Source organism: Equus quagga, chromosome 3 (assembly GCF_021613505.1).
Source record: "Equus quagga isolate Etosha38 chromosome 3, UCLA_HA_Equagga_1.0, whole genome shotgun sequence".
Lineage (NCBI taxonomy): Eukaryota > Metazoa > Chordata > Mammalia > Perissodactyla > Equidae > Equus > Equus quagga.
The window spans coordinates 117857203-117874543 of NC_060269.1; the positions used below are offsets into that span (position 1 = coordinate 117857203).

The 17341-nt window shown below is 39.9% G+C and overlaps 1 protein-coding gene across 1 annotated transcript in view; it reads left to right on the plus strand.

The window, feature by feature from the left end:
- The first annotated feature begins 1779 nt into the window (after nt 1-1779).
- The window catches only part of LOC124237472 (gamma-aminobutyric acid receptor subunit alpha-4), a 61706-nt gene continuing 46144 nt past the window's right edge, over nt 1780-17341 (plus strand). Inside the window, exons 1-3 of the mRNA XM_046657139.1 lie at nt 1780-1865; nt 2239-2357; nt 16735-16802. Of these exons, the coding sequence (XP_046513095.1) occupies nt 1780-1865; nt 2239-2357; nt 16735-16802 (273 nt within the window). The remainder of the gene's footprint in view (nt 1866-2238; nt 2358-16734; nt 16803-17341) is intronic.

Here is a 17341-nt window from a genome sequence, read left to right on the forward strand (position 1 = left end):
CGTTTGGCCTCTGTGGCCGAGGGTTTGCCGCCCAATCCGGATGCGGACCTATGACCACTTGTCAAGCCTTGCTATGGCAGGTGTCCCACATAGAAAGTAGAGGAAGATTGGCACAGATGTTAGCTCAGGGCCAGTCTTCCTCAGCAAAAAGAGGAGGATTGGTGGCAGATGTTAGCTCAGGGCTAATCTTCCTCCAAAAAAAAAAAAAAAAGGAAAAATAAAAACTTAAGAAAAAAAAGGATGCCATGAAGGAAGCAATACAGAATATCGTGAGAATACATACCTCTGGCTATTATGAACTTTCAGCAACCAGAAATGGTTTCCCCTTTGCAAGGAAAACTTTAATCAGGAGATTGAGACAAACAAACAAAAGTAACCAAACAAAAAACGGAAAGTCCCTTGGTTTGATCATTTCCCTATCAAGTCAGTCTACTAGCCATCAAAATTTGAACAAACCATCATAGTTTTAAACAAAACATAATTATCGGTGGTCCCTGTTTCCAGGGACCTAACATTATGGAATTTACTTAGGTCATTGATGTATTATATGAAAATTTCCACAGGCTTTCCCCCTTGGAAACAATAATTAATGCTTTTAGAAAGTCTCTTGAAGTTCTTACCCCTCTTCCATAAAACACTACAGATATAGTGTTTAGTGTTCCCTTTCAAGTCGTAAGTGAAGTGTTCCCCTCCATTTCAATTTTTAATTTCTCTCTCTCTCTCTCACACACGCACAAACACACATTTTCCTGTCTCTCTCCTCCTCCCTCCAGCCATCCTTTCTTTTCCCCTAAAGTAGTCAACCTTTAGGAGTCAGTCAGCTCTATTATGAAAGATCAGTGTGGAATGTCGCAGGAAGTGAAAGTCGCTTGTCGCCACCTCTCCCCTCCTCTCCAGAAGAGGATGGAGCAGCAAAGCGGAGGGCATGTGTATGCCAGGTGGGGGCGGGTATAGTAAAGGAATTTGATATCTTTACAGCAACAGCTTGGCAAATGCGTTGACTGCAGAGTGAGGCTCAAATCCACTTCCTAACAGTTTGCGAGAGTTTGAGTTGCAACCCCCTTTCTCAGGAAGAATCTTACTTCTTCTGTAGCCCCCAGCACCTGAAGGGGAGAATCTCAAAGGTTGTGTCTGTCCTGACTTCATCCCCTGTCCTCCCCGCGGTCTCCCACCCCGCGTTCCAGCAATCGCCGTCATCCTGCCCTTTCTCCACCTCCTGCCTTGAAAATGGGTACACACAGGTCTTGGAACAAGCTAACGAGAGAGGAGCTTCATTGGTTAGATCTTAATCCCAGCAGGAGGGAGGGGGATCGAGAGGGAAAAGTGGAAGCTAAGCAGTGCTGTGGACGGGGACGCACTTGGGGTGGGGGTCGCGGAAGCGAGGAGGGGCGGGAGACCTCGGTCCTGCTCCGCGGAGTTAAAGGTCGGAAAGAACTTGCTGGGCCTGGCGGTGCAAGAGCAGCAGCGTTAACCCTGAAAGCTTCAGGATGCGGGCACGAAAGGGTGTAGAGCGGTATACATAGCTCTCCATACACATCGAGAGCTCAGCGAGAAAAGGAGGGGGCGAGGAAAGGCAAGTTCCGCCTCCCCCTGGCCCGCGTGCACACACGCGCCCACCGCGGCTCGGGCTGGCTGAGCGCGGGCGAGAGTGAGCGCGGGCGAGTGTGAGCGCGAGTGTGCGCACGCCGCGGAGAGCCTCTGCCCTCGCCTCTCACCCTGCTCAGGGCATTTTGAGAGCCTGGAAACGTGAACAGGCTTAAAGTATGGCATGTTGCAAAAATGGTTTCTGCCAAGAAGGTACCTGCGATCGCGACAACCTCCGGGGTCAGTTTCGCCCTCCTACACTTCCTGTGCCTGGCGGCTTGGTGAGTTCCCTGGGGCACTGGGAGAGGGGGTGCGCGGGGGAAGGGGAAGGTGGAGAAGCGGCGAGCTCCCAGCCCCCTCCCAGGGCAAACCAGACCCTCCTGTCTGCTGTAAGGTCAGGGGCCAGAGCTGGGCTTTTCTGTGATCGCGTAGACTCGGGGAGCGGAAGGGGCACCAGGTGCAAGAAGAGTGTGGGTATTGGGGTGCGTGTGCGCGGCGTGCGCCTTTCCTGACCATTTCTCTCTCCCTCATCCCTTAGCCATTCCTTCTTTAGCTTGGGGCAAGAGACTTTCCCTAGAAGATAAACCTGTTTCCACCTGTTCTCTGAACCATTCTTAAAATAATCGCCTCCGCCCTGGTTCTTTGCGTTTGCAGTTTAAACGAAACCCCAGGACAGAACCAAAAGGAGGAGAAATTATGCCAGGAAAATTTTACCCGCATCCTGGACGGTTTGCTCGATGGTTATGACAACAGGCTGCGTCCTGGATTTGGGGGTATGAACGATTTCAAACGCGCAAGTGTGTCCTGTCTGTCCCTCTCTCGGTCTACCTGTCTGTCTGTCTGTGGGAATGTAGCTAGGTATGCCTCCTGTGCCAAAATGAAAAATCTCGCACTCTCTCTCTCTCTGTCTCTCTCGCCTCCCTTGATGAGACCTCTGACAAGCAGACCGCCCCCACCCGTCCTTCCCCATCTCGCTGCCCCCTCAGAAGCTTTGCCTCTCCCCCACACTAATTACCTCCAGGGACCTGACTGCTGGGTGAGGGAGTTGGAGGGGAAGAGTCAAAAATAAGAACTCGACGCTCAGCTGCCCTGCTGCGCTGCGCCCCGAGAATGGACTTCCCCAACCTGGCCACTTTGCTCAGGGCAGGTTGCACTTGAGGCACTGATCCGAAGTCCCCTTTCCACCCACGTGGTGTCTGCCCCTCTGCCGAAACCTCAGCCAGCGGTGTTCTACCTAGGGCATGAATCTAGGGCAGAGTCTTCCTGCTCTGCTAGAGAACCCAGTCCTTTCCTGTCTCTTCGACAGGGGGATGAATTTTTACTTTATTTTGGGGAGGTGGCATTTACTTCCCTCGTAAGACTTTGGAGTCACAAGTGTTTCAGCTTTATTTCTTCCTTCAGTAGATATTTATAAAGGTTCTAATAGAGGCCCATCCAGTAATAGTACTGATGCTCTTTTCCATATTCATATTCCTTTGCTTATATAATGAGAGTGTATGGCAAGCACTACACTGGGCACCAGGCTCACAGAAATCTCAAGATACAGTTTGTAACCTCAAACACCCTCTCAGTCCAATTCAGAGAGACTGCTGACTTCACTAGAAGTGTCAGCCCGGGTCTTCGGACCCGCCAAGTCCCTGTTCTCACCACTACACTGAGATAGTTACCTTTTGGAAAATGCGTTGAACAAGACATAGGCTCTATCCTCTAGTAGTAATAATAACCACCACCACTAAAATTGTATTTATTTATTTAAATTTTCATATAGCCCAGGCATTTTATAGGCATTACTGTTTAACCCTCACAACAACCCTGTGAGAAAGCTATTACTATCCTCATTTTACAGATGAAGAAATGGAGGCTTGGGAAGTTAAGTAACTGGTCCGAACCCACAGTTCGTAAGTGACACAGGCAGGATGTGAACCCGGATCAAGCTGTGTATTTAAAAGACAAACCCATGAAGAGTGGGACATCAGATACTATGTGACAGATATAACATAATATTAGAAGCAGGGAGGAATTTAAGCTTCCTATTAAGGGTGTAGAGGAGATAAGATGACGGGACAATGGAGAAAGTAAAAGAGAGCAGAACATTCCTGTCAAAGAGGACAGAATTAGACATGATTTAGAAAGAGTGTGGTCCAGGTTAGAAAGAATTCTTGGAAATAAAATAAAATTGCATAGAGTAGAGTTGGATGATTCTTTGGCATCTATCTAGACTTATTTTCCTCGTTTAACAAATGAAGACACTAAAGATTAGAAAGGGAAAGTGATTTATACAAGGACACATTGCATATTAATGGTAGGCTGGCATCAGATCTGATCCCAAACTTTTTTCTGGATTGTATGGAGAAGGTTCCAGGGAGCCATTGAAGGTCTTCATTCAGCTCTTGCGTGTTGACAGCGATAAAAATGGATGAGAAAGTTGAAAGTTTCTCCTGGTTCTTTTCACGGTGCCTCTCCAGGGGGCAGGATGCTGAGCACTGCGTTTACCTCCATGCAAATCTGAAATGAGGCTCCTTACAGGAGTGACTCATTTGTCAATGCACAATCTTTCATAAGTGACTGGGAAATTAGCACTTTAGTTAAAATATAATTTTATGGAGAATGTTTCAGAGGATGTGATATCATTTAAGACTATATTATATCAATAAAAGAGGACTTGTCTGCCCATAAATGTTTTAAACTTGACATTTCAAGTAAAGAAAAAAAAATAACAGAAGTATCAAATCAAATCACATGTAGTTTAAATATTCATTAGGGAATTGATGTACCTGAACATAAATTAAAGTGAAAAGTTATAATGGAAACCATATGGTTTTTTTATTAAATGTCGAAAGTTAAAATAATATCTGCCCAGTTGGTTATAATGCCAGTCGTAATTCAAAAGCAAGAAAGTATCCATTGTAGATGCATCCTTTTTACCAACTACCCTCTCCCATAATGTTATATAGACAATGAAATGAATGAAATCAATGTATGTAAGCCATTACTGGGTTTTGGTTAGCTGCAGTACTGCTGAAATGTCTCCAGGGCGTTATTAGTCATCTTCTTGCCACTGCCTAATGATCTGCATTACCCACCTGGCGATACTCTTCTAGCTTTATGGGAAGGGCTCGAATTCACCTTACTTCAAGTGTTAGCAGTTGATTCATCATTAAAAATTTACTATATGGCACAGTTTTTTTGCCTATGCTTATAAATATTTGTTGTAAACGTGATTCATTTTTTAGAAGTGGGTCATTCTCTGTAAATGCACAGTATTCCAAATGTGACAGAGGAATAGTAATTCTCACCTGCAGAAAATGTGTAATCTGTTTACAGGATAGTATCAATGAAGATCCCTGAAAATAATAGGAAAACTCATTGTTAGCACAGACTCTGGGATGCCACTAGTTTGATCCCTTCTTTGACATTTTATACTTTGTGGAAAGTTTGACATTTTAAAAAGAAAATGGAAACCATTCCGATGTTGACCAGTGTGCTATAAATACAGATTTACTTCCTGGTTCCTTTCATCCTGCTTCTGCTCTTTGTGGAGCATTTACTTTATATCTGTTTATACAAGTTAGCTGCATTCCATTTAAAATAAAGCTAAAAGCAAAGATTTGAATTGAAATTGGATGGTTTGTGATTGCTCAGTAGGCTAGGCAGGGGTTGAAATAGATTTGGAAAGTAAATTACGTATTTTTAACTCAGCAGAACAGCTTGCAATGGGGAAGTAAAAGGAACTGAAATGATTCTCTTTTCATTCCTCCAAGATCTCCTCTCCCTTGTCTCCCACATTCTCCCATTGGAGAGGAAAAGGGGAAAAGGGGAGAAGAGAAGGAAGGGGTATAGTTCTTTCAGCCTCTGACACTCAGTGTGTTGTCATCCTGAAGGGGCTTGCACCTGTTTAGAAGTGGCGTGCAAGTCAACTCTTCCGCAACGGAGCTAGGAAATCATTCCCCTGAGCTCCTATCCACTTTTGACACTGTTATCCACCTCCTTAAAAATGCGTAGCTAAGGTACTAGCCACCAGGAGATAGTTTAGGAAGCCAGCTCTTACCCGCTTCTCTTTATTGAAGGATTGCATAAACCTTTGTGCATCCCAATCTTTTGAGGTACATGATCTGGAATAATAAATACATCAAATATAAATGATTGCCTTAGATCATCTTCCACAACCTCTCTGAAATGAGAGTGGAGCATTAGAGTCTATTTTGCAAGGTTGCTTACGGACATAGTAGGACTTCACATTAGCAGAGTCTTCTATAGCTTTGAAAACATTTTCACGTATATTATCTAATAGGGTTATCACAAAAACACAAAGAGATAAGCAGGGCAGGCATCTCTGGGTCAGAGAGGAGGCTGAGAAAAGTTCCAATAAGTTGCTCAAGAACCCTACAACTAGCAATAGACAAGGGCGCAATTCACACCTCATCCTTTAAACTCTTAGTCAGGCAGCTGGCCTACAGCTACATCCACTTCTAAGGCTTTCTTGCACTTTTCTGTTTTCCAAGAGTCAAATTCTCATTAACATACCTTCTGGTTACTTAGTAAGCAGGTCATTAAAATAAGCAAAACTATATTTCCCCCAAAGGAGTGAAATGAGAACTTTTATTCTAAAGCTTTAATAACATTTTAAAATGAAAAAGCAAACATGGGGAAGTGTATACACTTAAGTAAATTTGGAATAATTTTCCCACACAAATGAAAATATCCTTGCTATGTTTTCAAGTGGCCTATGTCTCAACCTAAAAATTAAATTAATGTGTTATGTACTAGCTTTATTAATTGAATGTTGACAGAGAATATATATTTTTAAAATATATAGATGAAAAGAACATCTAAAATCCACAGGACAACAGAAAAATAAAGCTTCATTTTCTTCTGATTTGTCAAACTCATCCATTCACTCATTTGCTGAACCAATAGATATGGAGAGACTATTATGTGTCAGGAACAATGTTAGGTTATGGAGATATAATTCTGAATCACACACAGGCCCTCGTGAACTTTACAGCTAAGCAATGTAGAGAGATAAAAATAACAAAGAAACAAATAACAATATAATTAGAGATAATGCTATGGGACAATCCAATAGCAGACTACGGTAGAGAATAAATTGAGTGAGGGATCTATTTCACATACAGTGGTCAAGGAAGTCTTTTTAAGCTGAGACCTAAAGGTGACAGACATGGAAAGGGTAAGCAAAAGTTGTTCTCAGGCAGGGGGAAAAATTGCAAAGATCCTGAGGTAGATAAGACATTAGTGTGATTTAGCCAGTGAAGGGAGCCCAGTGTGCCTGTAGTCAGAAAGCAAGAGGTAGAATCTCATAGGACTAGCTGGCGGGGGTGAGGGGTCGGGGGAGGGTTGCTGAGCAGAGGCCAGATCATGCGAGGCCTTTGGTAAAGGAGTTTATTCTTCTAGTGAACCTGGAAGCCATTGGAGTGTTTTAGGTAGAGACAATGACATGGTATGACTTAGATTGTAATGTGATCCCTCTGGTTTCTACAGAAAGAAAGGCTTAGATAAGGAAGTGGGGCCATGTTGAAAGCAACGAGACCAATGAAGAAGGCTTTCTTTTTGGTTTCCTCCATTAAGTTAATGATGGCTTGGAATAAGATGGTAGATGTGGTAAAGATGTATGTAAGTGGATGAAAGTGAGATATATTTTGGAGGTATAGTTCAACAAAGAATTGGTGATGGATTTCATATGGGTGGTAAAGGAAAAGAAGAAATCGAAGGTGACTCCTGGATTTTTATTTTGAGAAGCTGGGCAGAGGATAGTATTATTTAAGTTGAGGAGGACTGGAAGAGGAGCAATAAGGGTAGAGTCAAGAGTTCATGTTACACTTAGGATACATGTTTGGCATCCTAGTGATTGTACTGCTCTGGATATCAGAGAAGAGTTTGATCCAGAGAGACACAAAAGAGTCACCAGCACATAATGCTTTGAGAATGGATGTCTACAGAAGAGTATAGAAAGAGCAGAAAAAAGAGCCAAGAACTAAGCCTCAAGGAATGTTCACAGTTGAGGAACAGCAGCAAATGCAGAATTGTCAAAGGAGAATGTAAAAGAGTAGACTGGGAGATAGGCAGACACTTGGAGAGTGTGAAGTTATACAAGTCAAGAGAATGGAATGTCTTTGGAAGGAGGAATGAGACATCTCCCAAATTCTTCTAAGATGTTAAGTAAGATAAGGACTGGTCACATGGAGATATTTTGTTTTATTAACTTTTCACCAAATATTCATTAATCATATAATGTGTGCACTGTTCTAGGATGGCACTAGGGATGTATTAGTGAGCAAAAGAGACTCAATTCCCTACCCTCCTGAGCTGACACTCTAGTGAAGGGGACAGAAAATAAAGAACAGAAATAAGTGAAATATAGAGTGTGTCAGATATGGATAACTGCCATAGAGTAATATAAAACAGGGGAGGAGGTTGCAGTTTTATTTAGGATAGTTAGTAAAGATGATGAGAGGGTGACATTTGAACAATGATCCTAAGAAGGTAAAAGCATAAGCCACATTTGGGTGGGATCTTCTGATTAGAAGGAACTCTGCATACAAACACGCTAAGCATGGAAGTCAGTGTTGCTACAGTGAAATTTAGCAGGACTGAGGAGTAAGAAGGAGTCCGTGGAAGACAAGGATGAGGCTGTGTAAAGCTTTGCAGGCTGGTAAGGACTTTATTTTTGCTCTGAGTCATATTAGAAGTGATTGGAGGGATTCCAACAGGGGAAGGACCTGAACAGGCTAATTTTCAAAGGTATTGAGAACAGGCAGTCAGGGTCAAGGGTGAATGAAGCAACATTTGCACAATAAACTAGGCAAGAGATGATGGACATTTTGACCAAGTTGGTGGCAGGGAAGTTTGTAAGGTTGTAAAAAATGGTTGGCTTCTGGCTATATTCCAAAGTTCTAGTTCACTGATGACAGCTAGAATGTGGGATGTGAGAAAAAGGGAGGTGTCAAATCCCACTTTAAAGTTTTTGACTTGAACGTCTAGAAAAATGGAGTTGCCAAGACTGTGACAGAAGCAGGTTAGGGCTGTGGATAAACAATTTGTGTGTGGCTATGTTAAGTTTGAGAAACCTGTTAGATATTTAGTGGAGATGAGCCTGGAATGCAGGAATGATGGATGTGTCAATATTTATGGTATTTAAAGCCATAAGACTATAAGGATCACTGAGGAATTAAAGCAATAGACAAGAGGTACAAATACTGAGTTCTGAAGTCTCCAATGTTAAGAGGTGGGGAGAGAAGGGACAGAATCTCTATCTCAGGAAGACTGAGAAGGAGTGGCCTTTGAGGTAGGAGGAAAACCTCAAAGAGAGTGTGCATACTGAATGTTAACTAAAAAAAAAAAATGTTTCAAAGAGGAAGTGGGATTGATCAATTACCTCTAATGCTTCAGACAGAGTAAGAAAGATAAGAATATAAAATTGACCACTAGATTTAGCAATCTCTACATCTTCGGTGATTTTGACAAGAGCAGCTTTGGTGGTGTGATGAGTGTGAAAGTCTGATTGGGTGGGTTCAAGAGAGAAGTGAGGAGTTTCTTTTGGGTGTTTGTACAGGGGAGCAGAGAAATGGGTGATCAAGGGAAGGAGAAGTAGAGTCAAGAGAGCTTTGTTAGAAATGGGAGGAATGAGATTATTTTTTAAAGTTTGTGGGAACAATGCTGTAGATAGGGAAAAACTGATGGTATCGACAAAAGGAATTTCAGTGGATCCTGAGCATAAAAACCAGATTATAATAGATGATGGCATGAATAGAAAGGGGAGAATTAGAGACAGTGTGTATAGATTTTTTTCCTGAAGTTTAAATATGAAAGAGAATAGAAAGAGGCAGTTGCCTTTTTTAAGATTATTTTTTAAATTATTATTTTTAAGATTATTTATTACTTTTAAGAAATATCATAACATGTTTGGAATAATCTAGTAAAGGGTAATTTAATGTTAGAGTTGAGGGAAGGGTTAACTGAAAGAAAGATACTCTTGAGAAAACAAGAGACTGTAGAATCCAGAACATAAATTTACTTTCTTATGCTCTTGGTTTAGCAAAAAATATGTACTGGTGCTATCATATATTTGCATTTTCTTTTGGGCAAGAACATGCAAAATGCATTTGGTGTTTCCTCAAATAGGTACTATAAAATCTAGATACAGGCTATTAGTAACTTGGTGGATATTTAGATAATACTTTCTTGCATTGTTAGTTTTTTTTTAGATGAAAAGATACATGAGCTTGCATTGGTTTATGATTCTCTAGGCCTTTTTTATGTATTTATTTTAAAAAGCCTCTAGTGCACAGAATTGGATTCTGGATTAGCAATCCTTGGTTAATGACACACTCTCATTATTGGTCCACATGTAGCCTTCTTTTTATCCACTCATCCATCTGATAAACATACCAGTTAAGTCATCAAACAGCACATCCTTGGCACCAACCTTTGTTCTGCTGTGTGACCTCCCTCATCCTGTCTTCCTGTCTTCCCCACCCGAGGTAACCACCGTTCTGAGTCCTGTTTAAATTATTTCATAACTTTTCTTTGAATATCATTTTAGCTCAACTTTATTTCTTAATAAATAAATTACAAATTTAATTGTTTTGAACATGCTATATATAATCTTTTGACGCTTTGTCACTTAACTGTGTATTGCTAAGATTCACTCTTGTTGTTGCATATTGCTAGAGATCATTCATTTTGACTGCTCTGTGATATTCCCATTGCATAGGAACCAGTTTATTCATCTGCTCTGTTGGCAGTAGGCATTTTGCTTGTTTCCAAGTTTGTGTTGCTGTGAATATTCTGGCCCAAATTTCCTGCTGTAAATGTGCAAGAGTTTCTTTTGCATATACATCCAGGAATGGATTTTTCTGGATCTTAGTGTAAGTGGGAGTTTGTCTTGATGAAATAATGCCAAACTGTTTTCTGTGGTGGTTTTACAAATTCAAGCTCCCATTTACAATGCATATGAGACTCAGGATCCACAAACCCTTCAATGCTTTATATCTATCTATCTATATATATTTATACTTGAATTGGTAGTTTATTGTGAAATGATTTGAATTTTTCTGATTTCTAATGTCGTGAACATCTTTTCAAATCTTTATTTCCTATAAGAATTTTCCTTCTGTGAGTTACTTTTTCATTTTTTGCCCATATTCTATTGTTTTCTAAAATTCTTTTCTTATTTTTAAAATTATTTTAATTGTTTAAAAAGTTGACCTGGATAGATAGAAGGATCATAGGATGCAGGAAGCATTAATATTTAATGTCATCTAAGTAAAACTCTATAGTTTTCTGCTTTCTCTGCAATGTCAATGGATGTCTGTTCTTTGTTTAATATCCAGGAAGGCTAATATTCTATATTTTCTAACTGACAACAAAATTAGAGGTTTCTTTAAATATTTCACTCAAGATTCTTTGTTGTTATTGTTATACCTCTTGATTTTTGGAGGCACGTCAATAGTGTTTTGTGAGATGTAGCTGAATGTGTGGATTCAGGTGGCTGACAAATCAGAAATGTTTTCTCCAGTGTGGAGCTGGGGAGGCAATGTGGAGAACAGGATTGACTAGTTTCAACATCAGCAAAATAGTTTAAGTCTTTCTCCTGATATGACAGCAAATTGAACACTGTTATTGGAAAAGAAATTAAATAGTGATATCCTTTGACCAGGTCTATATAGCCAAAGAAAAGTTAACAGTGGAAAATTATTTGATACATTGTTAGTTACCTTCCTACTTTCCCAGCAAGTTAGATTCATTAATAAGATGGGAGTATTCCCCTGAATTTGATCTTGGTGGTCTTGGTTCTTTCTTTCAAAGGCAGTTGGAGATTCTTGCTTTACCAACTGCCCATGATATTTTGGGGATTGAAAAACATTTCTCTATTACCGAAGAAGTAGGATTTTTTAAATAAAACGTGTCTTTAATGCTACACAAATGCATATAAAATTATGAGAAGTCCTTCCAAGCTCAGAATTATCTGGTTTCTATGTTATTATGCTCTGTGTAAGGTTGGTTTGAACATCCTAAACAGTGGTGTTAACAAGTGTCTCTAAGTATTATTCTTAATTACATAGCGACCATTATTCATTGAAAACTGATTTATCAGCAACCTCTTATATTTAAGGCCTGGGATTAGTTCTGGGAGAGGGTACAAATATAAATAAGACACAGTTTCTACTTTAATCAGGAAATATTTTTAGCTTAACTCAAAAAAACCCAAAATGAATCCCAGTTATTTTTCCTTTTGGGAGGTTTTTAAATTACTGCAGGGATGATATTAGGAACACAGTCAAACACATAGTTATTCGCCACCTACTACGTACAAAGCAGTATGTTAGTTGGGGACTTCAAAGCAGATTAAGATTTCATCTTCACTGTTAAGGGGAGAAAGACAGACTCAAGCAGGCTGTGATCAGACTGAGAGCAAAGGCATAGAAAGAGCTGCAGGAACATCATTCAGAAACCACTGATGAACAAAACAGTAAGTGTGGGTAGCATGTTATGTACAAAGATAGAAAAGCATATAAGTAATTAATCAATTGTTGACTTATTTAATGATATAATCAGTGTAGGAAAGCTAGAACATACTTTGGAGATGAATACAAGGGGGTTATAATTTTGGCTCTGGCATACAATATTTAACATCTGTGAACTCAGTTTCCAGATCCATAAAATTCTCATGATAATATCACCCTTGGAGAGTGTTGTGAGGATTAAATAAAATAGGATATGGAAAGAGCCTAGTATCATGCCTGGCTCATAGCATGCCTTCAATAAACAGAATTATTAAATCTCTGTTTATTTCTCTTTGGTAAAAACCCATTCCCTGTGAACAGTTAGACCCATACATGACCCTGATCTGTAAACTTTCTATCCTCACTGCCACATCCCTAGTCTACGCCACTCTCATTTCTCAACCGGACTAGTATGGCTGCCTCTTCTAAGAGCCCTTCTTCTACTTTTGCCTCCCTATCATTTACTGTCCATACAACTGCCAGAGTGATTTGGTAAAAAATATAATTCAGATCATATAATTTCCTTACTTCAAACACTTGATGGACTCCCCATGATTAAAGGATACAAATTAAACTTCTTATTACAGCCTGTGAGCAGAGGCGGAGCTGTACTGAATATGAGAGGGAGAAAACTTGGGGAAAGAACATGGGAAAAATGATGAACCTCAGGATTCATTTGCTGGGACTGCCATAGCAAACTCCCACAGACTAGGCAGCTTCAACAAGAGCAAATTTATTTTTTAACAATTCTGGAGGCTAGAAGTCCAAGATCAAGTTGTCAGCAGGGTTGGTTTCTTCTAAGTCCTCTCTCCTTAGCTTGTCGATGTCCATCTTCTCTGTGTGTCTTCTTATGGTCTTTCTTTTGTATATTTCTATGTCCTAATCTCTTCTTATAAGGACATCAGTTACATTGGATTAGAGCCCATCCTTGTAATCTCATTTTAACTTAGCTCTCTTTTTAAAGACCCTAACTCCAAATATGGTCACATTCTGAGTTTCTTGGGGCTAGGACTTCAACATATGAATTTGGGAGGAACATAATTCAGCCCATAACAACTTCTTTAGGTGTTGCTCCATCTGTCGCTAGGATTTCCACAGGATCTTTTCCACATAGTTTAAACAAGTGTGACCATAACATATATTACAAATATGTTGCTTAAAAGATGCCACTTTCAGAATATGGTCTCGGGGTAGGGCTCTGTCCACTGATTCTGGTTTTCATTCTGTCTATGTAGCTTTCATTTCTTATCATTCTCTTCCTCACTTGCTTTGCTCCAGCCCTGCTGGCCTCTTTTCTAGAACACACTAAGTCTTTCCTGCTTCTGAGCTTTTCCCTTTAAGTTCTCTATGCCTGGAATGCAATTCTGTCAGCTCTTCCAATGGCTTGTGCTCATCTTCCAGGTCTCTGTTTAAAAGTCGCTGCTTCAAAGGGTGCTAAAAAATCTAGAGTGGCTTTCTCAGTCTCTCACTCAATTACGAGCCTGTTTTGTTCCTCTTATGAATGACAACATTCTTCCATTTAGTTTATTTCTTTATTATTTATACTCTGACTATTGCATGTTACCTGCTTTAGGTAGGGAGCTCATGAGTTTTGTTTATCATTGTAGCACCAGGGCCTACCATGGGTCCTGGTATACAGCAGGTGCTCACTCAATAAATGTTTATTGAATGAGTGTCCAAATGAAATCCCTTTACCAATCATATTTTTTTAGGATCTAACTCAATTTCAAAGATCCATGTGATCATATAAAGCAAATACTGAATAATGTCACAAACAAATACTGAGGTTGTAATTCTGAAGACAAAGCATTTTTCAAGAATCATTGAAAAAGTAGTATGTCAGGTAACAATTTGAAAATATCCATTGTTATCACGGAATCATTATAACTGCAAGAATTGGCATAAACTCATACTCCTTAATATAAATTTATAAGGAAAAATATCATTAGCCTAATTCCTCCCTCTTCTAAACTTCCCCCACTCCCATAGATCACCTACGGTATTAATATTTTACAGGACACAGTTTGGTAAATACTATTCTAGAAAACAGATGAATACTGTCTGTAAACTAGAGTAAATCAAATAGCATCACCTAGCAGCTTGTTAGAAACTCAGATAGTCAGGCCTCACCTTAGACCCACTGAAGCAGCAAGTCTGAGGGTGGGGTCCAGCAATCTATGCTTTAACAAAGCTTCCTGGTGATTCTGATCCAGTTAAAGTTTGAGAACCACCGCCCTAAATTGATCTTCATTGTTACTTCTGATTTCTCAAGAATCATGTCCAACAGTCCAGTTGTCAGGACATATTCAACCTTAATTGTTCTAACTAACTTACCTCTCTTTGTACTGATTGGCAGTGAGGTAGTGCTTTTAACACTGTAGCCACTGTCCTTAAGAAACAACCAGAGTGATTTCTCTCACTCTTGAACCACTTTGAGTGAAATCTCCATCTTCTAAGGTTTAACACACATTACCTGCTTCCTGGATTACCTGTCTGTTCTCGGAATAATTAGGCTTTAGTGAGCTTATTACTACCATATTTTTGTTGTTGTTGTTGTTTCCAATTGCTCATTCAAATAAAAACGCAGTTAACTTCTCACACTTACTTTCTCTGTTTTCCAAAGGTGTTATTTTTAAAAAAATAAAAATTCATGGCAGATTAGCCTGATCTATAGTTTTCTCTCACTATACTTCCAAAGAATATATTTTTCTTAGGATACTTAGTCAAGTAAGGATTTTCTCACTCTCCCCCAAACTATTTTTCTTTCCATGGCTCAGTCTTTATCCTATAGAGGCAGAAATCTTCTGATTCACTTTTATGAGGATAACTTTAGACCTAGGGCATTTGGCTATACCAACTGCTCTTTGTCTTTTTTGGTATAAATCCAATTGTCCAATCAGTCTCAAAGGGAACTAGTCCATCTTGATAGCAGATGTTATTCTTTCCAGTATGGAGTATCTAGCTCCTGGCCACATAGTGTTATAAACCATCACTTAAGGAAATGATGTTCAAGAGGGCAACAATTTTTTATTTCTATTAGTAATAAAAAGCTGTATTATGGGGCCAGCCCAGTTGTGTGGTGATTAAGTTTGTGCACGCCGTTTTGGCGGCCTGGGGTTCGCCAGGTCAAATTCCGGGCCCAGACCTATGCACTGCTTATCAAGCCATGCTGTGGCAAGCATCCCACAGATAAAATAGAGGAAGATGGGCATAGATGCTAGCTCAGGGCCTATCTTCCTCAGCAAAAAGAGGAGGATTGGCAGCGGATGTTAGCTCAGGGCTAATCTTCCTCAAAAAAAAAAGCTGTATTATATGTAACAGTAACTATTATCATTACTGAGCACATTATATTCTAGAAACTAGGGCAAGTGATTTACATATATTGTTTCAGTTAATACTCATTAAAACCTTGACCTGCGAAGATACTTGACTTGACCAAGATCATACAATTAAAAAGTGTTAGAGCCAAATTTGAGCTCCAGAATTCCAGATTTTAAGTATTATGCTAAACCCAGATTGTGGCAATTTTCCTTTGTCTAAAATCAGTGTCAGCCCCGTTGTCATGATGCTCACACCTTCTCATCTGCCAAACGCACCCATATATTTTTTCCTGAACCAGTCTTGTTTAGGCCTAGGAAAGAATCTCTGTAGTTGCCATTATCAGAAGCAAAGAGAAACTAATACTTAGTAAGTACTTCCATGAGAGAGTCATTGTGTTCAAAATTTCATATGAGCAATTTCGTTTGAACCCCATCAGCAATCTTGCTTGACGTGTATGGCTGCTGCTATTGAGAGGTTAGGTAACTTGCCCGAGATCACACAGCTAGTAGGTGGCAAAATGTGAGTAGATCTGTTTTATAAAGAGCTTGACTTTGATCCCAGTCACCAGTGGTGGTCTACCATGAATCTTTTTTTTGAGGAAGATTGGCCCTGAGCTAATATCTGTTGCCAATCTTCCTCTTGTTGCTTGAGGAAGATTGTTGCTGAGGTAACATCTGTGCCAGTCTTCCTCTACTTTATGTTGGGAGCCATCACAGCGTGGCGTGCAAGTGATGCTAGGTCTGTGCCCAGGATCCGAAACTGCGAACCCTGGGCCGCCAAAGCCAAGTGGCTGAACTTAACCACTAAAACACCTGGCTGGCCCCCTACCATGAATCATTTTTGTGCTTAAGTTATTTACCAGCATCCTCGACTCTCCAAAGATGCATTCCTTGCAGCCATTATGGTTTTTCTCCTTTTCACTCTTTTGGCTAAGTTCCCTTTTTTTAACAGCTCACTTCATTCCTAAAAACCAATCAGATGATGGACTATAAAACATTACAAAGGCTGAAAGCTTTTGTTCCCTGCACTGCCTGTCATAACAGTGCCTGGGGGTGATGTATCTTTGAAGAAACAAGGTTCCCAGTAAGTAATTGGGGTTTCTTTCTGCCTGTAAGTAAGCATCACTTTCTGGTTTTATTGTTCTTTTGTCTACATTTTTTGTGGAGATGCATTATCTCACTGAAAATTTAAGATGCTTGTAAAAACATGATATATCATATCTGTATTTACTCTTTAATTATTGTACCTACCTTGCCTGTAAAATTGGTAATTATTTTTTCACACTTATTTACTTCATACCTACTAGGTCCTGTTACAGAAGTAAAAACTGACATATATGTCACAAGCTTTGGACCTGTTTCTGATGTTGAAATGGTAGGTATTTGGAAAATTTAATGTACCTTTTGAGGTTTTGAAGAAAACATGCAGAAAAGAGGGCAATTAATATTTATTTTGTTGTCAATCACACAAAGCTAGAAAGTCAAAGAACAGCTTAATTAGACTCAGAAATTCATGAAGAGTAAGATATTGAATTTGCATTTCAGCTCTAATATTTGAGTACTTTTTGGTTTCGAGTCATTCTCCATAAGGAAAAGAACTTGCCTATCATTAATCCCCATGGCACAACCTTGCATGCAGTATTTTTTTTCCCCCAGAAAATTATTGAAGAGGAGAAAATTAGACAGTGTAATTAGTTTTGGTATGGAGCTACATTGTTGCCCTAATTGCATTTAGAATTTCATATTGGCCCAACTGCTCACTCTTTCGCCAACCTGCCCCTTCTCTCCCTCCCTCATTCTCATGCTTAAAGAGCGTAGAACACAAAGCATTGGTCAGGATGAATTCATCCATTCTGTTGTGCTCTCTAATATAAATATTTGTAGTTTACAGGTCAAAGAACCTGCTTTACTTTT